Source organism: Heloderma suspectum, chromosome 4, assembly GCF_057233095.1.
Source record: "Heloderma suspectum isolate Gila_16-S chromosome 4, 16-S_ref, whole genome shotgun sequence".
Taxonomy (NCBI): domain Eukaryota; kingdom Metazoa; phylum Chordata; class Lepidosauria; order Squamata; family Helodermatidae; genus Heloderma; species Heloderma suspectum.
The window spans coordinates 59,254,326-59,279,294 of record NC_139461.1 but is presented as its reverse complement, the minus strand read 5'-3'; the positions used below and the strand labels follow the sequence as shown (position 1 = coordinate 59,279,294).

Genomic DNA, 24,969 nt, shown 5'->3' with positions numbered 1-24,969 from the left:
ATTTAAATTAAAGTGGAGATTCTTCAGATTCAAACAGTAACTTGTAGGTTGTCAGCACAACTTACATTTTCCTGCTCATCTAGTGTTGTTTGAAAATGTCCTTTCACAAAGAAGTTGTATAGTACATTCCGTATGATCTTTGTTTTCATTGGCTTACTTTTCTCTTCTTTCATTACAGAAGTCCTACTAATGAGCAGGCACAGTCAGCTGCTGGTAGTGTTCCATATGCAACAGGACTGATAATTGGTATGTATTATCAGTCTGTATAGAAAACAGTCTGTACATACTGTATATCAGTATGTATAGAAAATCTGGCTACTGAAAAAGTTGTGTTTGGGTAGTTTCTATAATATTTAATACTTTTATATTGCATTTAGGCAAAGGAACTTATAAAGGCTAGAAATTTTTAAAACACTGGAGTGCAAACTTAGAAGAAGCATTTCTTCTTCCTCCTGCTCCCTCCCATCCCGAAAACAATGTGACATTCTCATATAAAGTTGAGGACAAACTGCAGTGTTCTAGCACTTTAGTCAGCTGGTGTTTCTGAAATAGGTCACTTGAAGAAAAAAATTAAAATTCAAGGGCCAAGCTAGATGAGATGTGGAACACTTGTGATTGGATTTTCTGCATCTTGTCTTGTGTGGCTGAGATCCATTTTATAGGGATGACTCCTGGTGAAGCATGATTTCATTGTACTGCAGTTGCTCCACTCTGACAATTGTTCAGCTGCTCCTCTGCCCTTGTCACTAACATGAATAATGGTTTGGTTGTAAACTACCGAGAGAAATATTCTTTCCCACTTGATTTCACTGGGATTTGTAGATAACCACTTTTGTCTGGATTGTACTCAAAGTAGTTAGAGCTATAGGCCAGGATCATTGTCGAAGAGGGAAAGCAGGGAATGAATTTTGGAAAATAGATTACCTTGAAAGTAGTGCTGTTTCTTGGCATGGTGGGAGTGGTGAAATTATGTAGGAGTATCTGTGGCATAACTTTAGCTGAAATTGTAAGATGCTAGAAGAGGAAGTTGTGCTTATTTATGTTTCCATTTTTAGGAGGTCAAGATAGAGAACTTATTCAGAGAAGAAAAGAACAATATAGGCAAGACTTAGTGGAGCAAATAGCCGAGCAACAGAGAAATAAGAGACGGTAACATAAGGCTTTTGGACAAATAATAATTTTCAATTGGTGAATGATTAGTAATGAGATCTTGTGAGAGATATGAAGGGAAATCTCTTTGCTACCAACGGCATGGAATAATATTATTTACATTGTAATTTTAGACATTTTCTTTCCTTTTGATTTATTTATAATATTTTTATCCCACTTCTCAGCCAGAAAGGCTCCTGGAGTGGCTTACATACAATCAGTAAAACAAGACAGTTCTTCCTGTGGGCTTACAATATAAAAAGACAGAACACACAAGAAAAAAGGGATGGGGAGGAAAGAGGAAAAACATTAAGTAGTCTTTTAGCATGGCTAGTGGAATGGCCCTGCTTCCCATCTCATCTCCCTCTGTCCAGCCTGCTGGTTATGAGGACAATCCTGGTTAACACTGCTGGAAATATAATGCTACACCATGGTTATAGCAAACCATGGAAAGTAGGGAGGAGTTCACATGGGAAAGACTAGTGCAGATATACTCTGAGTGTCATATAAAGCCAGTTTTTGAAGCAACTAATGCCATTTTAACTACTATTAGGAAAGTATGATTAATATTAACAATATTAAAATATTATTTAATTTTAATTTCAAGTATAGTTTAGTAATTTTAAATACACTTCTCTGTGTGAAAGAACCAAAGAGATCTAGTGTTTTGGATACAGTAGTGGTGAGAAAAATGTGCACCCCCGCCCAAGATTTTGCTGTGCACCCCCTCCCCATCATCCCTGACGATTGGCCATTTGGGCTAGGGCTAATTGGAGCTGGAGTCCAACAACTCTGGAGGGCTACAGGTTCACCACCCCTGGGATAGTGTTCAGTTTTGACCAGGGAAATCTTGAGTTCAGATCCCTGCTCAGACATGAAAATCACTGACTGGCCTTGGGTAAATAACTCTCAGGCTAACCTAGCTCCCAGGGTGGTTGTGAAGGTAAAATAAGATAATCCCTTGTATGCTACCCTGTGTACCTTGGAGGAAGGGTGGGATACAAATGTTACAAAGAATAGGCGAGTTTGGACAGTCAGCTAGGGAAACAATGCAGCGTCAGTTGTTTCCCCTGCCCCTGTGCATGCGCCAGTCACATGACCAGGATTATCTTAGTTGCGGGTTGCCATGTCATCCGAACACGGTACAGGCGTAGTTCATTTTCACCCACACTGCAAACCCGTACCAGCACTGTGTTGTTTCCCCCCTGATTGTCGGAACCTGCATCACTATCTTTGTGCTAATCTTTTGTGTATGTGTGTGTATTCTCTTCAATAGTGAAAAGGAGCTTGAGCTCCCAGTTGCGGCATCTGGAGCTCTAGACCCTGAGAAAAAGGTGAGTGACTTTTAGTGTTTGGCTCTTTTCAAGTTTGGCAGTGGAGTTAAAATATCTCTGATACAGTTTAAAAAGGGCTAATAAATGTCTGCAAATGTTGCTACCTTTGATGCTCATAAGGAAATGCTAGTAGTGTTGTTGCCAAGACTTGGTACTTATCCCCATCATCCTGCTCTGATTGCACTGTTGAGGGTTATTTTTTATGTGCAGTAAGGTACTTCCTCTTCTCTTTCATTGTTCAAATACCATTTAGCTGGAAATGGAAAAAATTTGCAATATAGGAGTGCGTTTCTATAATTCAACAGAATAATGTAGCTATAACACTCTAAAGTACAGGATTGATTATTTTCTCTATTTATATGTCCATAGAGAAGCAAGCTTACGCTTATACCTCAGAGAGGTGGGATGGCTTTTTAGAGCCCTCATTTCCTGTGGAGTACATGCACATCTTTTTGGTCCATGTTTTCTCAGCAATCTTGTTTACACTTCAAGTTGTACCTCCAAAACCCAAACAGGCTTTTTCATGGCGGCTATTCCCCTGCTTCTTTTCAGCTGTGGTAGAACAACTAGACCTAGAGTCACCATAGCAGGGGGAAGGTGCTATAGCAATAATTGTCTGTACACAGCCTTAAAGAATTTATTTTTGAAATTTTGACAGAACCAGCATGAGACCAGTGACACACTGAAGTGGTTCAGACATAAAGAGAAAGCATGGTTTCCTGCTATGTGCATGAGACTGCACAAACCATAGTCCCATGTGCTTCCCCCTCTTGTATGGTCATGAAGAGTTTTGCTTCCACTTCTAAAGTAACCATAGTTTTCCATTATATCCATACTTGGGAATGGTGGTTTCTTTAAACTGTGGTTTGTTAGAACAAACCAGGATCAGTCTCCTAGTGCCAAATAATTTTCAGAAAGCTTGGAGGTGGTGAGATCTTGGTGACTATGGATAGTTCTTGGTGCTCAGAGCTCCTATCTACAACTGCATAGAAAGGGAGGCTTGTTCATCCTCAAACTACAGTTAGCTGGTTGATTTTTATGTTTTGTGGATACCCAGAACTTTAAAACAAAGCAAAAATTTCTTGCTGTGCAGTAGTTGAGAACCCTGGATGCTGATAACCACTCCTGTTAGTGGATGGAGCATCCAGCCTCAACCTGTGCATATAAATGTCAGAACTCTGAAGCAGCTTTGTTTTCTCTAATAGCACAGTACCACAAATTTGCTGTACAATGTTGATTTGAGGGCTCTTGCACTCAAGTCTATTTCCTAGGCTTTGACATACAAAGGAAATGCTTGTGTTTTGTTTTGGTCAACCAACTAATTGGAGCAAAAGAAGGAAGGTGGCAATGACCATGTGGGTAAGGAGAGATAATGTTTTTGTGCTCCACACTGTATGTTGAGAAGGTGGTCACTGTACTTATAAGTATATACCTAACAACAGAGGGCTTGGTCGAAACAGAATTCAGCACAGACAATTCTAACAATTCTGTGCTGTGTACTGTGCTTCTGTTTATGGGGAACTGGAGTTCTTCCTGTTATATGGGTCTTCCCAGATGCTGTGGGTTTTCCTAGGGTTGATGTTGCTGCTGTAACTGAACCAGATAAATGACTGTGCTCCCTAAAGTGCCAGTGTTTCTCTTAAGATGCTGTTTCCCAGAAATTGGACTAGTAACTCTAGCTGCTGTGAAACAGAAGTTTTAATACCCAGTAAGTGTGGCTGTTGCATGCTTGTTTCTGTGCAAAAGGTGGTACAGACATGTCATGGGCACTTATTGGATGGTGCTGCATTACATCACCACCAAGTGCACTGGTAAGCCCTCCTCTGTCCTTCATGCCATTATGAAGTGATAGTTTGGGTTTTTGTGTGTTTTTTTTTCCATAAGAAACAGGCTGCACTCCCCTATCTCAGCAAGAATAGCCATAGACTCTTCAGGTATATTGGATCAATGCATATTGGTTCCTGGGGCTAATTATAGTAATGAGCTAACTGAGAGTCATGGTATCTTTCTGGGGGAGAGCTAAGTGTCTGCAAAGGTCCTGTATTGTCAGTCATATATTCTGTACAAGCAAGAGGCAGAGGACCTGACTATCCTTGCACATAGGATGGACTGTGGTTGCTTTGGGGAATTTGCTATAGTGGGGCACTCAGTGGAACAGGCAGTCTCAAAATAGGTTAGAAAAGAAGGGCTAATGGATAGGTGCAATTAACATCTTGGTAAGGGGAACATGACATTCGGGCCTGGCTTAAACATCAACACCGTATTAGGAGATTAAAAGCTGTTAGTACTTTCCATTATTTATTTAATTCCTTGTACTATTTCCTAGGCTTTTTTTCTAGTGTAACAACACAGTCTTGGTTAAACTCCCAAACAGATATCATTGGGAGGTTCCAAATACATTTAAATGTGCCTCTGGTTGAGATGCTGAGAAATATCATAGCTTAGTATACAGAATATTTGTAGAGCCGTAGCTCAATGGAGTTTAGCATACAAGAGGTCCCAGATTTGATATAGAATAATTATTATATATTTAATGACAGCGATCTAAAGGGGCTTATTTGCTTATGCATCCATTTTCCCTACTTGAGTTCCTTTATGGACGGTTCTCTACCCCTGGTCCCAAAACACCACCAAGTCCGAAAAGCAGTTTTGAAAAACTCTTGCACATACAGTGCAGCCCTATATATTGCTACTCGGAAGTTCCATTGAGTTCAGTGGGGCTTACTCTCAGGTAAGTGTATATAGGATTGTAGCTGTATAGGATTGTAACTGCCACAGAGAGAACAGCTGCTGGCACTGAGGACCCCCATCAGATCCTAACCGAAGTATTTTCAAGTTATTCCATTAGCCAGCAACTCTAATTGTATTGAATAGAACCATTTAACTGTTAAAAATGTATTAGAAATTGAGTGCAGTGCACTTTTCTTTGTGCACCTGAGTTGTGAGTTCTATAGTTGTAAGTACTAACTTTATTGTATATACTGTCTTACAGCTAAGTGAAGAAAAGGTAAAACATTTCAACATATTGCTATTTTGTCAACAACTGTTCTACCAAGATGGGTATATAGTACCCATTTAGGCATGTAGAGTTCCAGAGCTCTCAGCATTTTTCTGGACAGCAACACAATGAATTGTGCAATAAAAACTGATATAGAAATACGGAAAGTTAATCCATCTTTATGAAAATCATGGAGGCCTTCCACATTGTATTAATGTTTGTGTCAGTTTTAAAAAAGCTGAATACTAAGATACATAGGAGCTGCCAGGGAATCCATGAGATAGTAGGATAGTTTTGAAGCCTGCATGCTTTTTGGATTAAGTGCATGGTACCACCTCTCTTTCTTCTGTAGTCTCTTTCAGATGTCAATAAACATTTTTATTTACCAGATTTATAGAGCATATTACTTCATGGTATTTTAACAGAAAGATTAAAAAAACCCTTAATATGGTCTTAACCAATAAAATGGATCTAACGTATATCGGGTTTTCTTCTCAATTGCTAATGTTTTAGAAATGTTTATTCGGCATGTTTCAGTATTATTATTATTCAGAATAAGTACTGTAGAATGTTCTTCTTTGAAATTAGCCTTTCCCAAATGTTCTAAGATGAACAAGAGTGCTGATTGATATTGGGTTGAAATAAGTCTCTTTATTACTAGCATGTTCAACTAAGTGTTTAGTATGACATTTTGTAGAAAATCATTGACACTAGATTTAGTGTGTTGTGGTTTTTGAATTATTTTTTTAAAAGAGTGTACTGCTATTGGAAAGTATTATTCTCTGTTTGATGTATCAGAGGCAACCAGTGGTGGGTTGTCTCCTCCTATCCCCCAGGAAGATAAAGATCATGTGACTGCAAGACTTCTTCCCCAGTTCTTTCCCTTCCTTTGCCAAGGACAGAGCTTCAGCTTCTCTCTTACAGCCTTTAATCTCTTCCTCTCATCAGTCATACCTAAATCTTACCCTTCTTCCCTTCCTTCCTTGTTTAATTTTACTGAGTTTTTTTTTTCACAGAAAAACTGATTTGAGCTGTCTTTTTAGATATAGTCAAGCAGTCTATAAGTTGATTAAATAATATTTTTTTTAAAAAAACTTTTTTTGGGTCTTTGCTGTCACCTCTCCCCTCTTTCTCCAAGCTATGGCTCCAACACGAGAAAGCACTGCTGCAAAACCTGAACCAAATAAAATAATGCACTTTTTTCATGTGCTGAGAGGCACTAAACTAACCGCTGTGGCCACTATGGGGACTCCCACTGTCAAGGGCTCCAAGCCCTCCTGCTGAGTAGTGAGGCAACAGAGACTTGCTGTACAATCCACAGACTCTTTTATTCTGTTAATAGCACTTCTTCACACCTGAAGTGACTACAAAGGCTGGGAGCTGTGCTCTAGGCCTAATCAGCTAAATAGCACTTTTGTTAAGAGAACTACTGAAAGCAGGGCAGTTCCCTTTCAACCAAGGACTGGTTTCCCACTGTGCTCAGCAGGCTTTTTCTGGGCTCCTTCCTTTAGGGAGGATCCTCCCAGCCCAACTTCTGATGGGCAGCCAATCTGGTGGGACGCCCCCTACCTCCTCTCAGCTCGTCTGCTGAACTCGGCAGGCTCTGGCATCTGTCAGTTCTGGTGTTCCCTCCCCCTCTGACAGAGGTCAGGTTCCCCCCCCCCCCGGGGGCGGGGAGAGACAGTCTCTGAGCCTTGCCCTTCTGTTTGATAAGCCACTGGGAAGGTTCTTCACTGACTCCTGGAGAGTCTTGGGGAATTTCCTCCCCGCATCCTCTAGTTCCATCTCCTCTAGTTCCATCTCCGAATCTGAATCCGCATCAGAAAGCAAACTAGGGAGCCTGGGCCTAATCCTGACACCTACTGCAGCTTCAGATGAGTCGGACCTCCCACTAATACAGCCTAGAGCTTATACACAACAGCCATTATTGCCATGACGGCAATCCGGAAAAGGAACAAGAAAAATGCTCAAATAAGGAGTCAGAGACTACATCAGGAGAAATGGAGTGGGAATGCGGCATGGAGGGGCACTCTGGTGTTTCTAACCCGATCCCCATAGGTTCATGCCAAAACATGGTGACATGTTGAGAAGACAATATTCAGTGTATTTTTGACTTTGACCACCAAATGGCAGTACAAGCCAGAAAAAGTGGCTCCATCTTTCTGCAAACTCCTGAAATAAGGAGACCATTAATTGAGTGGGCAATTCTCAAGTCTCTGGCAATCAGAATTTTGATTGCCAGAGCTTGGCTTACCTTCATGGGCTTACCTTCCTCCTATGAGTGTGACACCCTGTGTTTTCCTTCCTTTATCCTCCAGGACCAATTCCTACAGATTTTTAAAAATAGGCGGTTAGCAATGATTGGAGTGATCAGCTGTTGTAACAAAATATACAAAAACTGTATATTAGTGGGGCAGTGTAGAGGAACTGTCCTCAGACTCCTCTCCCACTCCCTTGTCCAGGCAAAAAGTGGGAAAGAGATGTCCACAGCCTTTCCATCAATGCACCCATCACAGAAATGTGTAGGGCGACCATGTGGTCCACTCCAAATACTGTAGACTGGACACCTTTGCCTCTGCAGAGGCAGCATTTGGGAGTAAAGTGCTACAGCCCAGACATCCTCTGTCATAGATTCAGCTGCTTTTCAGCCTTCTCTAGATACTGTCTTTGCTTATGCATGTGCCACTGTTAATTGCCTCCTCACACCAAACAGATGATGGGACATTGTATACTTACCCTGAAGGTTTCTTCTGGGTTGGTGTAATGGAGGCATCCAAACCACACCCTAGTCAGTCAAGTGGTTGAATAGATACAGTCTGTGGTCCTATGTTCTGCTGGTGCTTTGCCTGTCATGTTCCAGCTTGTGCTATGTCTAATCAGGATGGGACTTCACCCTTTTGGTTTTTTACTCTACCTCATGGGTGTCTTGTTTTTTTTTATCTCAGGCTCAGCAACAGGACAGAACTGAGGAGGAGTCTTGCAGTATGGGACCTAGTACAGAAACTTAGGTCACATGATCCCTGCCTTCCTGGCTGGTATGAGAAGATTAACCACTGTTGGATGCCTCTGTCATACCAAGCCAGAAAGAATCTTCATCATAATGTTCCATTCTCTCTATGTGTTGCATCTTAGATCTGTAATAGCTTTAGTATGCATATACTAGTATTAGTATACATAATATGCTAAATAATAAATAAACCAACTTTCCCCTGTAGCCCGACAGGCTAAAGGAGTTCGGATTAACACCACGATTACCTGAAGAGAGAATACCGCCAGAAAGACCAAGGCCAGCATTTCAAACTCCTACACCTGGACCTACCTCCATATCTGCACCTCCTATCTCACCAGTGAATGAATATTTTCACAGAGGATTGTCCACTGCTCTTGGAGAAATGTTAGCTCCCAGGTGATTTTCTGTAGTGTTCCCTTTTAAGTTGGGTGGTGTTTGGGTAGATGTGAGCTATAGCCATGTTTGGACATACAATTCTTGCTTAATTAACCAAGATATGCATGAGACTTGTCCCTGTACATCCTCTCCTCATGCCCCCTTCTGTTTTCCTTCCTCAGCATGCTACAAATCAACCCAGGAAGTCTTTCATTAACCATTTTTCATTGCATCCAAACTGGGAAACTCTTAAACCACAGTTTGGAATCATTTTTAGATCCCGGCTTGTTCCAGACCTGGTAACCAGTTTCCTAGTTTGGATGCAATGGGTAACTATGGTTAATGGTTGATTGTGGCATGCCGAGGAGGGAAGCAGTGGCAGGAGGACAGAGCACACAAGGGCTTAAGCATACCTTTTACCTTGGCTTATTAAGCCAAGATTTATACATCTGAACGGGACCATTATGTTACCTTGCAGTTGCTATGAAAAGCAAACCATGTTGGATATTGTGTTGTTCTCATCCACTGCATAGTTAGCTGATGAATTTTGCTGCTGTCTGTTAGCTTATTTATATGTATATGCACACAGACAGAAATACATATATTTAAAATAAGTTGTCATTTTTGTTTTGATTTAGAATTGCACCTCCACCACCACCACCACCACCTCCACCAATTTTGGCTGACAACTATAGAACTCCATATGATGATGCTTACTTCTTCTATGGTGCCAGGAATCCTTTGGATCCTAGCCTTGCATACTGTAAGTTGATTGGTTGATATAAACATTTTAGCAAATGTTCTAGAGTAAAACACTTTCTGGAGGTTGTTCTGATGTCAAGATAAATGGCTTGTTTTTGAAATAGTCGTTACTGAACCTAGAGATGTTACTGAACCTAGGGATGGAGAAGAATTGTGGAAAGTGTGGGAGGAGGTGGTCAGAAATGCCCAACCGCTTCCAAATGTTGAATCTGTTCCCAATGGTTTGGTGCCAATCCCCTCATCTGTCAGTTTCTCTCTCACCACACTTTCATAAGCTTTACTACATTGTGAAAGAGTGGGAGAAGGGAAAACAGCAGCTGAGATTAAAGTCAAAGGCTGTTTCTAAGCACTTTCTGCATTTGAAATTCTTCCTGCCAACATTCAGTCTGGAAAGTATTTTTTTAAAAACAAATTCCCCCTGATCAGGAGGAATTAGACAAAGGGCTTCTCCACACGAGGCTTGTAATGTATGAACAAGATTGGTTACTCATGGAAGTTTGCAGGTCCTTTACATGATGTCATCAGCCTCCAGGGCCCCTCCCATGGTTTATTATCTTTATCTCGCCTTTGTAAAGTGCAGGGAAATTCCGATTATTCTCTAGGAAGTGTTCTACTTGCTGGGTGTACTTCTGTAATGGTGCTATAACAGCAGCACTATCTAGTGGCTGTAAAATGAAACATATAGAACTTGCTAAGAAATAAAAACAGCACATGTCAGCATATCCAAGCTTAATCCTGCAAAGAATCTGGAAGCAGAAGCCCTGGTAAGGATGCGGGATTTTAGCCTTGTGTGGTGAAGCCCAAATTGAGGCTTTAGGCATGCTGAGAAGGTTTTATTGCAAAAAGAAGGAAATTTCAATAAAGTGCTTGGCTTTTGTGAGGCCACCCCCACCCACCCCAACTTGTAAGCCGAGAAAAGAGTCGGGGAGGGAGACTGGCAGACAAGATTGTTGCCAATGGTGGAGAAGCTCTCCCTTTTGGTTTGGTCTTTCTGAGAGTTCTCAGGAAAAGCCCAACCTTTTACTGAGAATTTTCAAAAAAGTCTTTGTAAGATCTAGCCCATTCTAAAGTAAAATGCGTTGGTTTTACCCATTAGTAATCAAAATACTGGAAACATAGGGCATCCAGATTTTCTGTGAAACATGTCTAAGTTTAGAATTTTTCCCCTTCGTTTAATATAGAATTTGTTTAAACTGAGAACTGACCCAATTAATTGTATGCTTTGAAGTTACAATATAAAGGGACCTCCAAAGGTCTTTAAGGCTGAAGTCCTATACACATACCCAGGAGTAAGCCCAATTCATCATAGACTTACTTCTGAGTAAATATGCCTAGGATTATGCCATAAGACACAGGCATTCCAGTTCTAGGGGCTCACTACACACTTCAGACAAATTTTATTATTTATTATTTCATTTTTATCCCATCTTTCCTTCAAGACAGTATACCAGGTTCCCCCCTCCCCATTTTCCCTCACAACATCTCTGTGAGGTAGGTCATGCTGAAAGGTAGTGACTGGTCCAAGTTCAACCAGTGAGCTTTCTGGGTGAATGGGGATTTGAATCTGAGTCTCCCCAGGCTTAATGCAGCACTCCAACCACTACACCATAATAGCTCTCCCATAACAGCCCCAATGCCATGGTGTTTTGCGGGAAGATCTTCACGACAACGGAATGAGAATCGCGTTGGACTACTAGCTGGATTTTCATGGAATCGGCTTTGGTCCATCAGGGACACACAAGCAAGATAAGCCGAGTGTAGTGTACCTTTAAAATCCGGTTTTCGGGGGTCACACGGTGCTTGAAAGGATCATACTTCCGGGTGGGGTGGGGGGAGTAGAACTGACCATCATCAAACTGGTAGGGGCTGCTCAACCTATGAGAGAGGCTTGTTTCCCACCCCTGTCCTGGCTCCCCCCTGCCACTACATTATTATGAATGGAGAGCAACTAATTTTCCCCATGTGTGTAGATTTCCCTGAAGAAGCCAGAATACCCAGTTCTTGAGTGCAGCATCTGAAGGTTCCCCCTGAGAACTTCCCCCCACCCCAGTTTCGCCCCATTCCAGCAATCTGCCACGGAGTGATGGCAGCCTCTCCATTTTTCTCCATGTGCACACTTTTGCCTTGAGAAGCCAAAATCTCCAATTCTCAAGTGCAGCATCTGAAGACTCCCCCTGAGAGCAGGTCAGCCCCCCAATTTTGCCTGTCCTGGAGTTGTTGCTTCCACACTCCCCCCCCTTCTCCCTTTCTCCTTCTCCCTGCTTGCAATGAGAAGCTCCCTTAAACCTGAAAGATCATTACTGTGATAAAGTGGAGAAGGGACTTTACATAACAAAAGACAAACGACTTTACTTCAGAGAAACTACAGAACATCAAAGAAGCACAACATTGCAATAGCGATTTAAGAGATCACTGGAGAAGCGAAAGAGCGCTTTCGGGCAAGTTACTAAAGTTAATCTTTAACCCTTTCACTGCAGGGGAGTGAGATTTATTTCTTACTTCTGAGTAAACATGCACAGAAGGGGGGATATATTAAAGATTAAAAGTAGGCTAGCTAAGGTGAATGAGTGTCCCTCTACTGGAGTAATGTGAGGGGCCTCTGCTGCGTTCCAGCAGATTTTCTCAATGGGAAAAACTACTTCCATTGAGGAAACAAGAGGGAATCCCATCCCCTTGACCACGTCACTGCCAGGTCACTGAGGCACGCCCAGGATTTAATGTGGGGCGGGGGGAGACACACATGGCACACTGGTAAAACCGCCAGAAAGCTGCTTTCAGTAAAAAAAAGTCAGAGTAAAAGGAATTTCAGAAAATGTGGCTTTTCACGAGGGAAGTGGCTGGTTGGCAGCGGTTTGGCAACAATGTCATCCATCGTGAGGGAATTCAGACTGTTCTAACTTCGCACTAAATTGCTCGTGAAGAGAGCCCCTTGCTCTTGCCTTCTTTTCTTTTTTTAAAAAGTACTATTGACACTTGGGAAGCTTGTGTGTGTGTGTGTGCACGCGCGCATGCTCACACATACTCATCTGCATGCTTCACAAAGCCTTCCCCCCTTTTTCCACTCTGCATTTTTCTCTCCTGAAACTGTTTTGCTTTTACCCTGCCTTTTTTGTTTTACAAAAGTTATTTGGCCTCTGCTACAGCTATTTCAATAGAACCAAAGTAAGCCTGTGATTTATAAGCACGCTGACGTCATTTGTGCTAACACTGTTTATTTATTTATTTAAAACATTTGTATCCCGCCCCTCATTTCCCAGTCTTCCCATTTTGGTTGCAATCCTGGTGGTACTCACCAGCTGTGTTTGCTGTTTATATATGTATGTTCTCACATTTATACTTTGGGCCATTTTCTTGACATGCCAATATCTTACATTTGTCACCCCAGATAATAAAATTTTGGGCAGGTTCACACAATCACAGTGGGAAAATAAGTCACAGTGGCTTATTTTCCCTCCCCACACGTGCTGGTCACAAGCCACCTAATTAGCGTAACCACCCTCGCTGGGTGTGGGTCGTTGTGGCATCTGAACCTGGTGAGAGTTCAGAGTAAGAGAGTAAACCACACCAGCCAGCCACCCTGAAACACTAGAACAACCTATGGATTTCAGGGTGGTTTGTAAACCACACCAGCCAGCCACCCTTGCCAGGTTTGGACGTTGCGACAACACGTGCCCAAGCAAGGGTAATTATGCTAATGAGGTGGCTCGCAACTGGCACACACAGGGAGGGAAAATAAGCCGTGAGATCATGCGAATCCGGTCTTTATGTTGCTATAAACCCTAGATTTAAATGTTGAATGTTTTCCTTGATTTAGGCAGCACAGGCACAATAGGGGCACAGGCTTCATCTGCACCTCCACCTGTTGATATTGTTCAAAGACCTCCTGCTGTGACTATGTAAGTAAGATTAGCTTAGTATTGTTTATTTATTTATTTGGGAATGTGATTATGAGATTGAATAGATTGAATTGTGGAGAAATTGCCAGCTTTCCAAACATAACTGGGCATCTAAAAACAAGTTTCTGTTTGGAAGTTGACAGTCTATATAAGGGAAATTTATCATTTGAAAGCATATTTTATTAGAAACTAATTTAGGTTTTGTTTAAAATTGTATTGCATCTTTTACTCTTTTGAATGCAGCAGTAAAATTGGAGCAAGAAGTACAAATGATAGACCAAGAGGTCTGGGAATGTTTCCTGAAGAAAAACCAAAGCCCACAAGAGAGGCTACTTTAGCATATCAACAAGAATTACAACACCAGGTGGGAAGCTGAATTTTTTTTTGGAAAATATGTTTGTACTTTGAACGTGAGATGTGATTTATTTTAAGTGACTTCTGTGAGGAAAGGAAGAGCTCTTGAGAATATGTTTTCTTTTCTGTTACATATTGTCCCATAATAAATGTCTTTTGCTGTTGAACATTTCTACTCTAAATGGGTCTGTGTATCTTCTAGTTAGGAATAGTGGCTTGAAATGCATCATGCAGCCTTTTTCTCAGTCTTTAAAAAGTGTGCTGTATTTACATTGTCCAGTATTAATTGAATTGGAGTGCTGCATTATGTGAGATCAGTGTCTTAGTCATTTTGTGAACACTTCTTGAATTATTATAAAAAATAGAATTAAAAAAACACACATACACACTGTGTTTAAAACAATGGGCTTGATCCCCTCCACGGTGGGCACATTACCTTCATGTGGAAGAATCCCCTTAGGGCATAAGAGAACCCCGTCCCCCCTTTCTCTGTGTGTGTGCATGGAAGCACCATGCAAGGTCATTAGGGGGACTGGGAGCCTTGTGCATGCCTCCCATATTGCCACCCAGCCCTTCCCCTCTCCACTCCTCATTAAGGAACAAGAGGTCTCGACTTTTCATGGATGGGGGTACGGGAGGCATCTACCAACTTTGAATTTCCTGTAATGGCTTGGCATATTGAGTTCCTAGGCTTGCAGAATGGGGATGGGGGAAACCAGGCTCTGTTTATGCCATATGGAGATATCTCCGTGTGTAGGCCTTGTGCTCATGGTAGGACTGGATAGAACTTAGGTTCTAGATTACCATAGATTGTTCTTAGGTTCCTTTACCTATAATTATTGGGATAATCTCTCTTCTTCCCTTCCTGAATATTGCCTAAAATTGATCAAGTGCGCTAAAAAGTTTTTATCAGCTCTTACTGTTTTTTCTTTGAGTCTTATGATTTGTAAACATCTGTTCCTTTGACATTTTTTAGAAACTGCTTTAGTAACAGATGGTGTAGAATACTAAAGATGTATTATAAAACACTTCACTTTTTAAATAATACAGAATCGTTTTTATAACCATAACCTCTGTGGTGAAGTTTAGGCAATATTTACTGCACAAAAATACATACATTTCTCAGTTAGAAGCCACCATTGATCACACATTTTCAGGGCATTTAAAAATGTCTATGCTGCTAAATAACAAGATGCACAGTACAATCCTAAACATGTCTGTTCAGAAGTAGGTCCCATTGAGTTCATCAGGGCTTTCTTCCAGGTAAAGAGGTATAGGATTGCAGCTGCAATATCTTAAACCCACCATGGATGCAAGATCAACTCCCTATACCAGGAATTAAACTATGAATTTGAAATGCTTTTAATATCTTTTTCTGGATATTATGTGCATTATAAACAGATGTGGGCTGTGTGTGTCTTTTTATATAACTCTGTTCTGTGTATTACTGCTTATCCTCTCCTCTCTGAAAGTACAGAAAACACGATAATTTTGTGAAACTGAATTAATGAACTATCACAGGAAGAAGATATGATAAATCAGTGTTTGAACCTACTTCAACCTTAGTATTAACTTAAAACAGGCTTCCCCAATTTAAAAAATACTTCTATTAATAATACATGTATCGGAATGTTTCTTTTTTGCAGATAAGGGAAAGAGAAGAACGTCGCAGGCAAGAAAAGGAGGAAAAGGAACGATATGAAGCCAAGTTAGAAGCTGAAATGAGAAATTACAATCCTTGGGGGAAAGGAGGTGGAGGTGCTCCTCTCAGAGATAAAAAAGGAAATCTCATAAGTATGTTTGAAAGTTGGGGGATCTTCCTCTTATCTGTCTTTACAGTTGTTTATATGTGTCCAGAAATAAATAACAGCTTATAGAGTTAAATGGAATTTATGTGAATTTACAGCATAGAAGACATTTGTTCTGGTTATTTAAGACGATTAACCAGTACTTTCACTTGTTTCTGTGGGAATTACTTCTATAAGAACAGGATTTAAATGAAACTACTGGCAAAATTCAGCAAAAGGTGGCAACAGGAACAAGAGGATATTTGTACAATAAATGAGAGAGAGGATTCTGTGATACACTAAGGACAAGTTGGACAAAGAAATATTTCAGTGCCTCTTGCAACATATTCTCAGCAATGTGGCAATTGAGCATTACAGCCTTTTCATGAAAGCTTGAAGCCTGTTAGATTGTATATTCTGTGATGTTGATGTTTTTTAAACAAATACTTAAATGCAACAAATATTAACTGCTATGGAGCTGTCTGTGTGCCATGAGGGGAACTACATGTTTCTTTGAACTTTTCAGCAAAGTATCTTCCTGCCTAAGAGGTAAACTGCTGTTATGTTTAAAAAGCACCTTCTTTTTTTTGACAAAGTAGTCTTTAAAAAAATCAAATATCTGCTATAAATGCAAAATCTTCCTTCCCCACACATGTAGCTTGTATGAATCATAGTAGCATTTCATTATACATGTCAACAAGTGTATCTAGATAATGAGTTTCCTATTTGCCCCCTGAAAACCTGCTCTGAAGGAAATTGCATCAGTGGAAATGCTCCACTGGATCAGAATCCTTCCGTGAATGGAAGGAGCCTCCATGGGAAGCAGATTCTGGATCCTACCCACTGTATATACATTATAAAAATACATAATTTACAAGTAAAGAGATGATAAATCTGGAGACAGCCTTTTAATACTGATAACTAGGCAAATGGTAGGTAATAGGATTACAACAACACATTAGAGTACTGAGAGTTGAGAAGTCCTTCCAGTTATGGCTAAAACCCAATGTTAATATCTTGTTTTGAGTTTATAGAAGAAAGTAAAAAGGGATCATAACAGAATGTTACTTGGATTTTAGTGGGCTTTTAGATTAAGCTTGCACTATACAGAACACCTAACTCTTATTAGATTTGTGTGGCCTCTTAACTGTAGATCTGAAGAAACATTTCTCACCTTGAAACTCTCATCATAAACATGCCTCTTGTTGGAATAAAATATTATAAATGGCTGTTTCCCCCTTTTCTTCAGCTGACTTGAAAATGATGCACAAGCAAAATGAAGATGCATATCATAATCCAGAGGCACGAGTACATGAAGATAAAAGAGCTATAGTATCTGTTGACCTAAGTTTGGCCTCCCCAAGACTTGAGATTACAGATGAATCTACAAATAAAATAGCAGGTTTAAATAATACCATATATTCAGTTGTAAATGTGTGTTGTGTCACTGGTCAAAATTATTTTATGTTCTTCCTATACTGTACTTTCCATTGAAGGCAGTCCTATATTTTTCTTTCAATCCTCTTAAACTGATAGGTGGTAGTACTAAACCCTGCCTGTATTGTTACACTAATAAATATTTTTGTATCCCTTGTAGTTTCCTGTTCTATGCTGTAAAGCACTCTGTGCATGTCCAGGGAGTTCCTTCAGGCATTTACAGAGTGTCCTCTATCAAGAGAAATTAACAGGAAAAAGCTCAGCATGCAAACCCCTCATGTGTAAGACCTTCAGCAAATTTCATACTAGAGCTGCCCCCTTTCCCCCCAGCTGCTTTAATAGCTCAGGACAACTGTTCAGACACCGAGATTCTGCCAGGGAAGAAGGGTGGCAGCCCTATTTCAGAGCCTTTATGCTGGGTTGTGTGAAGAAGTACAAATTCCAGCCTTTTAAAATACGTTGCATTCTTGGTTGTGGTTTTAGTCAGTGAAATGAAAAAAAAAAAAGGATCTTGTTATGAGTGCCAAACATTTTCAAGAAATAGTATGATTTGGGAATGTGATAGTTTAATTATGTCTCAATATCTATGCAAGTGACTGAAACCCAAACATAGTATTCCTTGTAGGCATGATCCAGAGAACTAGTACAAAGTAGTTTGATAGTGGGCAGATATCTCCATGCAACAATGTGTGCAGAATTCCATGGCTATTTTATATTTACATTCACTAGTCAATCACATTAAAAACTTATCTCTTGAGCAGTAATCAAACACAGGATTATCCATCAGGGTTCAGAAACATGGAATTTGACACAGTGTATAAAAAATGTAAAAGCATTTTTGGTTTTTAGAAAAAAAAAACCCAGCAAAGTATCTCCAACCTAATTATTAGATGTGTTTGTTTAAGGGATCTTGCCACTTTGAAAGCCAACCACTTGGAAATGCTGGAGGTAGACCTTTCTTTAGATCTTTCTATTGACTGTAGCATTTTCAGTTTTGTAATCAAATTATTTTCTTAATTTACACATGTATGTTTAAAGTACAAGTAAGGGGGAATTTAGAAATTAGACTCTGAAATTACCTATGTGGATGATGTTGCCAGATACGTTTCTTTCCCTCAAAGCTTTTCAATAGTGATTTTAAAGTATTTAACATGCGCAAATGCATGGCAAACCTTTGTTGAAGCTCAAAACACCTTCGGCACAGTCTAGACCACCATGGGTCCAGCACTTGAATGCAGAGAATTCCCGCAGGCTAAAAAGATCCTTGTTTTCCCCTTGTCCCCCTGCCTATATGTGCACATTGATATTTACACACCTCCCATATCTCCATCCAGCCTTTATGCCCCCGCCCCTGGTGCAAATTAGTTATGCTTTGATGGAGAATATATTAAGTGCTCACTGACCTCCCATTCCTGAAGTGTCCTGTTCCACTACCTGTGTGTGTGCTCTGCATATGTGTCGGGAGGGAGATGAGGGAAAATAATTTTTTCAAGTCTATGGATCCAGTGGACTGGACTGTGCCTACACATTCTTTGTAAGCTAGAAGTATCCAAGTGTGTGTGTATGTTGTGTTTTAGATTTTGCTGTTTTTAGGCTATAGGAGTTGCTGAATTGTTTTGGTTGGTGCTTCACTTGGAAATGGAATGTTCACATAACTGCAAATTCAGGTTACATTGAATAATGAAACCAGCATTACAACATTCTGCAGAACATGATACCAAACAGCAGGTTGAAAGCTTTTGTGAAAGGACAAATTTACCAATGCTTGCAATCCCCACTTTTTTTTTTAAACTAGGTTTTACATATACACAGACATCCCCGTATGCACGTGGTAACGTTTTTGGTGAGACCCCAACACCGGAACAGCTTAGACGACAAGAATCATACAAGAACTTCCTTCGTTTTCAGGTGGGTATGTGTAACAATATTAAATGAAGCATGTGATCTTTCTGATTTTAGCAAACTTTTATTAATAAATATAGCTTTTAAGGCATTTGTGAAGCAATGCTGCTCATGGTTTCTAATCATTTAACAGAAACACACTTTTTCATATAATATTCTCTATACTAATAGCCAACTTATTTTCCAAGATTCGTATGCACTCAAATGACATCATCTACACACAAGAGGCAGCATAAAATTCTCTAGGTCTGCAGAAATATGTTTGTGTATCTTTGTTGCCTAACAGTTGGGCAATGTTAATTAAGATCTGCTGGACAAACTGCACTGTACTGTATAAGAAGATCTATTAGCTCTTCAGCAAATGTTAAAACATGTAGTCCAACCCATTACATTTTTATAGTGGATATTTCATTCAGAATGGAATGATGTATAGAGAAAAGTAAATCTGAGGCTACTTGTCTTCGCTGTTTCACATCTAATTGTCATCATTCATCAAGCTACTAGAACATCTGGCAATCTGTATGAGGTGCATAAGGCCTCATGTTGGATGGATGGGTGGTATCAGGGCATTCTCTGGTGACTGAGAAGACTCAAAGCAGAATGTTGTGACAGTAGAAAGCTTTCATTTATCAGTACACTGAGGCAGCTGCGTTTGTATTAATTGGCAGTGATGATACAGATCTTAAGCTAGTTTATAGAATCCCACTAGGTGTAAAAGGCTTGACTATTCTTATTACTGTTAAACAGATAAATACTTGGGTATTTTTTTTCTAGATAGAGGAGAAAAGAAAGAGAGAAGAAGAAGAGCGTGAAAGGCGAAGACTTGAAGAAGAAAGGGAAGAAAGAAGGCTAGCAGAGCAGAGGGCTAGAATACAGAGAGAATATGATGAAGAACTGGAAAAGAAGAGAAGGAAAGAAGAAGAGGTGTGGTATTTAACTTGTGTATATTTGATAGATTCCTGCCTTAAAGAGAGCCATGCACCTTTTGGGAGATTAAATTCTTTGGGAATCTCATTTAAGAAAATGTATTGGGAGACTAAGCATAACAGTCATAATACTAAAAGATGTAAAGATTAGAATTGTCAAAGGCCATCTTTCTTAATTGTACACCAGGTTCTAACTTCCTTCTAGAGTACTTTCTATCTTACTAGTGAGTGAATAGATTGTATATGTTTATTCACCACTCCAACTTTATTTTAATCCCACAAACAGTTAAAAGAATGTTATACCTCTGCCCCCATGTATACTTACGTGGAAGTAAGGCTTATTTATTTTAACTAGGGAATATTTCTAAGTATATTATACTGTTCCTTAGGATTCTTTCTCTTCTGAAGAGTCTGGTATGTGCATGGCATTCCTACACATGGATGGGTTTTTCCCATTCTCTGCATTATCAAGGAAGACTTTGCAGATACGTCGCTATTGCAATCATGTAATTGCCCCTGATGTTTAAGTGAAAGAAGAAATCCATATCCTCAGCATTTGTTGAATTGTGACCAAAGTTTGTCAAAAATACTTTTTTCTTTTGTATCATCACACTTTTATCTTTTTGTAGCAAAGATTAAAAAATGAAGAACTATATCGATTAGCTGAAGAAAGGAAAAAAGAGGCAGAGAGAAAAAAAATAGAGGAAGAAGAAAGGCAGGATAAACAGAATAGTGAAATTGAAAAACATATAATAATTGAAGAAGAAAAGGTAATCTTTCAAAAAAACCTATTTCTTGAATTATGTTGTCTTGGATCCAAGGAGGCTCACCTATTTCTCCATCTTATTATGGCCTACCCCCACCATTCCAAAAATTGGTTCCAGGAGATTAATGGAGCCCTCTGGAGTGGCTTTTTGAGGGGTGCATGAAAGTGCCTTCCAGGTGGGGTCTTTAGGTGAAATCCAACATAAGTCCTACTTAGAGTAGACCCATTGAAATGAATGGGACTTCAGTTAGTCATGACTAACTTAAATCCCATTCATTTCAATGGTTCTACTCTAAATAGGACTTATGTTGGACTTTACCTTTTGAATCCAAACCTATGATGATGATTTTAACCGCAAGACAAATTGCACTGATATCAGGAAATCACAAACAGTTCTGTAGAGACCACTTGGAACCTCTAAAAATATAGTTGATGGAATTTTAAAATGGGTAGTAGTAATGGAGAAAAAAATTGATTTTAAAGGCACAGTTAGTGGAAATCTTTCTATTTCCATTTGAAAATGTTCGTATTTTTATTTTGTAGAGCAAAATGAAAGCCTGTCCTTTAAAAGGTAAACATGTCAAATTTGGTCTATACTGTGAATAATCTGACAGTTCATAGTTCCTCAGCCCATTTATTCTATCCTGTCATCTAGGTCAAAGTTGTAATGAACTAGTTCCTCTTCCTCACACTGCTTAATGTACATTTGCAGGGGTTGATAATTCAGATAGCTTCAACAGCTATCTCAAAAGCCTCATCCACTCTTATCCCTGGGTTTGCTAAATGAAAGCCCAAGCAGGCCTTTGTCACTGCCTGTTTGCTTGGGAAGGTTGCCACAATGGCCTATCCTGCCCTTGAGCATGCAGGTGCTTATTCTGGATGTGGCTTAACCATTAAGGCAGAGCAGTGAAAACCAAGGTCTGTTTCATATGTTAAAGAAAAATGGGTGGTTGTCTTTTCGTTGAAAGTTGTTTGTCTTTTCTATAATATTTGAATGATTTTACGTACACTAAACATGCATTTGGGAGATGCCACTCGTCAAAGTTCCTAAATGCACAGTTCGTACATGTTTAGCTGTAGTGGATGAAGCAGTCCCCAAAGTTTATAGCTACATTTTCATGGGGCACTTCAAGGACCATGAGCAAGAACTCATTCATCTATCCACTTAATTTCTTTACTAGAGCCCCTATACGCATAATTTGGAAAGCTGTAAATATTCTGAACACAAATGTAACAGATCTTTATATACCATCAATAATAAAGTTCTGATATTGCCATTAAGCATAGTAGCTAGATAGCCAGGAGGCAAACAGTGTTTTCAAACAGTTGCATATGTTCTGGAAATACAGAGGTATACAGAAGAATAGAAGTGGGTGAAAATAAACAAGGGAATGTGGTTAGGAAGTAGCTACTTTGAGGATCCAAGCAGTGACAAATACCTCCTGGTGTGTCTAAACAAAGATGGGGAAGGAGGTGAGTAGCTATGGACTAGCACTGCTTGCGAAATCTTCCAAGCCACCTCTGAGAAATGTCTTAATTCAGGCAGGTGACATCTGGTATCCTATAGCTAGCATTTCATTTCCTGAATATTGATATGTAAAATAGCCTGTTCCCTATTAAAATTAAATCACAAAGAGAAACAGGTTCTTGGGATGCAAAAAAAAATTATTGTAGGAAGCCCAATGAGTTTTGGCCTTTTTCTTATTTTTAGGTCTTCTTCAGGGGGCTGTAACATTAATGGTAATAAAAATTACAAACAGGACAACACACATAATTAAAACATTACTAAAATACAAATTAGGGCCGCGGTGGCTTAGTGGTTAAGACGCTGAACTGCAGACTGGAAGGTCAGCAGGACAGCAGTTCGAGACCCGAGTGCCGCGTGACGGAGTGAGCTCCCGTCTTCAGTCCCAGCTCCTGCCAACCTAGCAGTTCGAAAGCAAGAAATTGCAAGTAGATAAATAGGTACCGCTTCGGCGGGAAAGGTAACAGCGTTCCGTGCACCTCGGTGTTCAGTCATGCCGGCCACATGACCACGGAAGCGTCTTCGGACAGCGCTGGCTCTTCAGCTTAGAAACGGGGATGAGCACCACACCCTAGAGTCGGACACGACTGGTTGGGGACACCTTTACCTTTACCTTTTTTTAAAATACAAATTGCCACAGGGGCTTATGCGTGTATAACATTCTTATAAAAACCATATAAATCCTGCTTATTTACTAAGAATACCATATAAGTTCATACTTACTAGAGAAAAAAGTCTGCAGAATTTTTTCAGCAAAAGATTGTCTCCTGTGTTTATCTACTGGCAACTGGAAAAGATGTTTCTTGAATCTTATCTTATATGCTTTTGTCCATCTTTTTCCTAGCTCTATCAGGTGTTTCCATGTTGATGCAATCCAGCCAAGGTCTCAAAACTGAACTGTACTGTGTTAGCTAGGGTGTGTGTGTTAATCATCCACAAGTCATAAGAGTGGTAAAAATTCAAGGTCTTCATTTTAAACCACATGGAGAGAGAGTGTTCAGTCTCAAAATCCACTCAGCTTCTCACCATAACAGGTATTTTTCTTCCTTAATGTCAAGCTTATCCAGTGCCCAAAATTTTAGATCTGTTTAGGTCTATCTTTTCAAGGTCTTATACAACAAGCTTTTCAAAGACGTGTATTGCCGGATCCACTGGAGGTCTACAAAACCTTGAAAAGATTAAAAAAACAACTGCACATCCCTGGAATAATATCAAGCATGAGGAAAGGAAGATCCTAATGAATCTAGCACAGGACTCCTTCATAGTGATAAAAGAACTGGATAAGGGGGGAGCCATTGTAATTCAGGACAGCATGGACTACAAAAAAGAAGTACTCTGACAGCTAGCTGACACGGTTTCATATATGGTATGTAATAGTGATCCCACTGAAGTCATTATGAGGGAGATAAAAAAAACATTCAGGATGAGGGATTATGCCTGGGTTATATAACTGAAGGAGAATACAGGTCTATAGAACACCAACCCTAGAATTCCTGCATTTTATACCTTGCCAAAAATTCATAAGGGAGTCACCCCCGCTTCAAGCAGACCAATAGTGACGGGATGTAATTCAGTATTGGAATCACTCTCCCAGTATGTGGATCGCTTCTAAAACCTTTCATACCTTTAATGCCGTCCTATGTACATAATTCCTCTGATTTCATTAATAAAATCAAGTCTGTTCATATGGAGGAGAAGGTTATTTTAATCACCATGGATGTAAGATCTTTATACCCCAATATACCTCAAAAATGGCAGAAAGCGAAGAGGATCTAAAGAGCCTCTTGTTGAGGGTGAAAATGGAGAGTGCAAAAGCTGGTTTGAAACTCAACATTAAAAAAACTGAGATCATGGCCTCTGGCCCCATCACTTCCTGGCATATAGAAGGGGAAGAAATGGAAGCAGTGACAGATTTTATTTTCTTGGGCTCCAAGATCCCCTCAGACGGTGACTGTAGCCATGAAATTAAAAGTCGCTTGCTCCTTGGGAGGAAAGCTATGGCAAACCTAGACAGCATAGTAAGAAGCAGAGACATCACCTTGCCGACAAAGGTCTGTATAATCAAAGCTTATGGACTATAAGGAAGGCTGAGCGCCGAAGAATTGATGCTTTCGAACTGTGGTGCTGGAGAAGACTCTTACGAGTCCCCTGGACTGCAAGGTGGTCAAATCAGTCCATCCTAAAGGAAATCAACCCTGAGTGCTCATTGGAAGGACAGATACTGAAGCTGAAGCTCAAATATTTTGGCCACCTAATGCAAAAAGTCACTGGAAAAGACCCTGATGCTGGGAAAGATTGAAGGCAAAAGGAGAAGGGAATGGCAGAGGATGAGATGGCTAGATAGCATCACTGATGCAATGAATATGGACTTGAGCACACTCCAGGAGAGAGCGCAGGACAGGAAGGCCTGGCGTGCTATGGTCCATGGGGTCACGAAGAGTCGGACACGACTGAACGACTGAACAACAACAAATACCTCAAAAAGATACCTTAAAAGTTATACAACAAACATTGAATAGGAGAACAGAAAAACATCCTCCCACCCACTTTCTTCTCTCCCTTGCAGAATCAGCCCTTTGCCAACATTATTTTCAATATGATAATAGGTTTTACTGGCAAAAGGGGTTGCCATGGGCTGCTCTATGGCCCCAGAAGTGGCCAACTTGTATATGGCAGAATATGAAAAGAACTTTTTTCACCTGAGGGCCAATATATACAACAAAACTTTTGATATGGCTGAGGTGTATT

At 40.1% G+C, this 24,969-nt stretch overlaps 1 protein-coding gene across 5 annotated transcripts in view; it reads left to right on the top strand.

The window, feature by feature from the left end:
• The window catches only part of CSPP1 (centrosome and spindle pole associated protein 1), a 97,048-nt gene that overhangs the window by 45,232 nt on the left and 26,847 nt on the right, over positions 1-24,969 (top strand). For all 5 annotated transcript variants that reach the window (XM_084849362.1, XM_084849361.1, XM_084849360.1 and 2 more), the window contains 12 exons: positions 179-246; positions 1,056-1,149; positions 2,426-2,483; positions 8,697-8,887; positions 9,505-9,629; positions 13,443-13,524; positions 13,768-13,888; positions 15,525-15,672; positions 16,915-17,067; positions 18,898-19,010; positions 19,779-19,928; positions 20,560-20,700. In XM_084849362.1, coding sequence (XP_084705488.1) covers positions 179-246; positions 1,056-1,149; positions 2,426-2,483; positions 8,697-8,887; positions 9,505-9,629; positions 13,443-13,524; positions 13,768-13,888; positions 15,525-15,672; positions 16,915-17,067; positions 18,898-19,010; positions 19,779-19,928; positions 20,560-20,700 — 1,444 coding nt within the window. The remainder of the gene's footprint in view (positions 1-178; positions 247-1,055; positions 1,150-2,425; positions 2,484-8,696; positions 8,888-9,504; positions 9,630-13,442; positions 13,525-13,767; positions 13,889-15,524; positions 15,673-16,914; positions 17,068-18,897; positions 19,011-19,778; positions 19,929-20,559; positions 20,701-24,969) is intronic.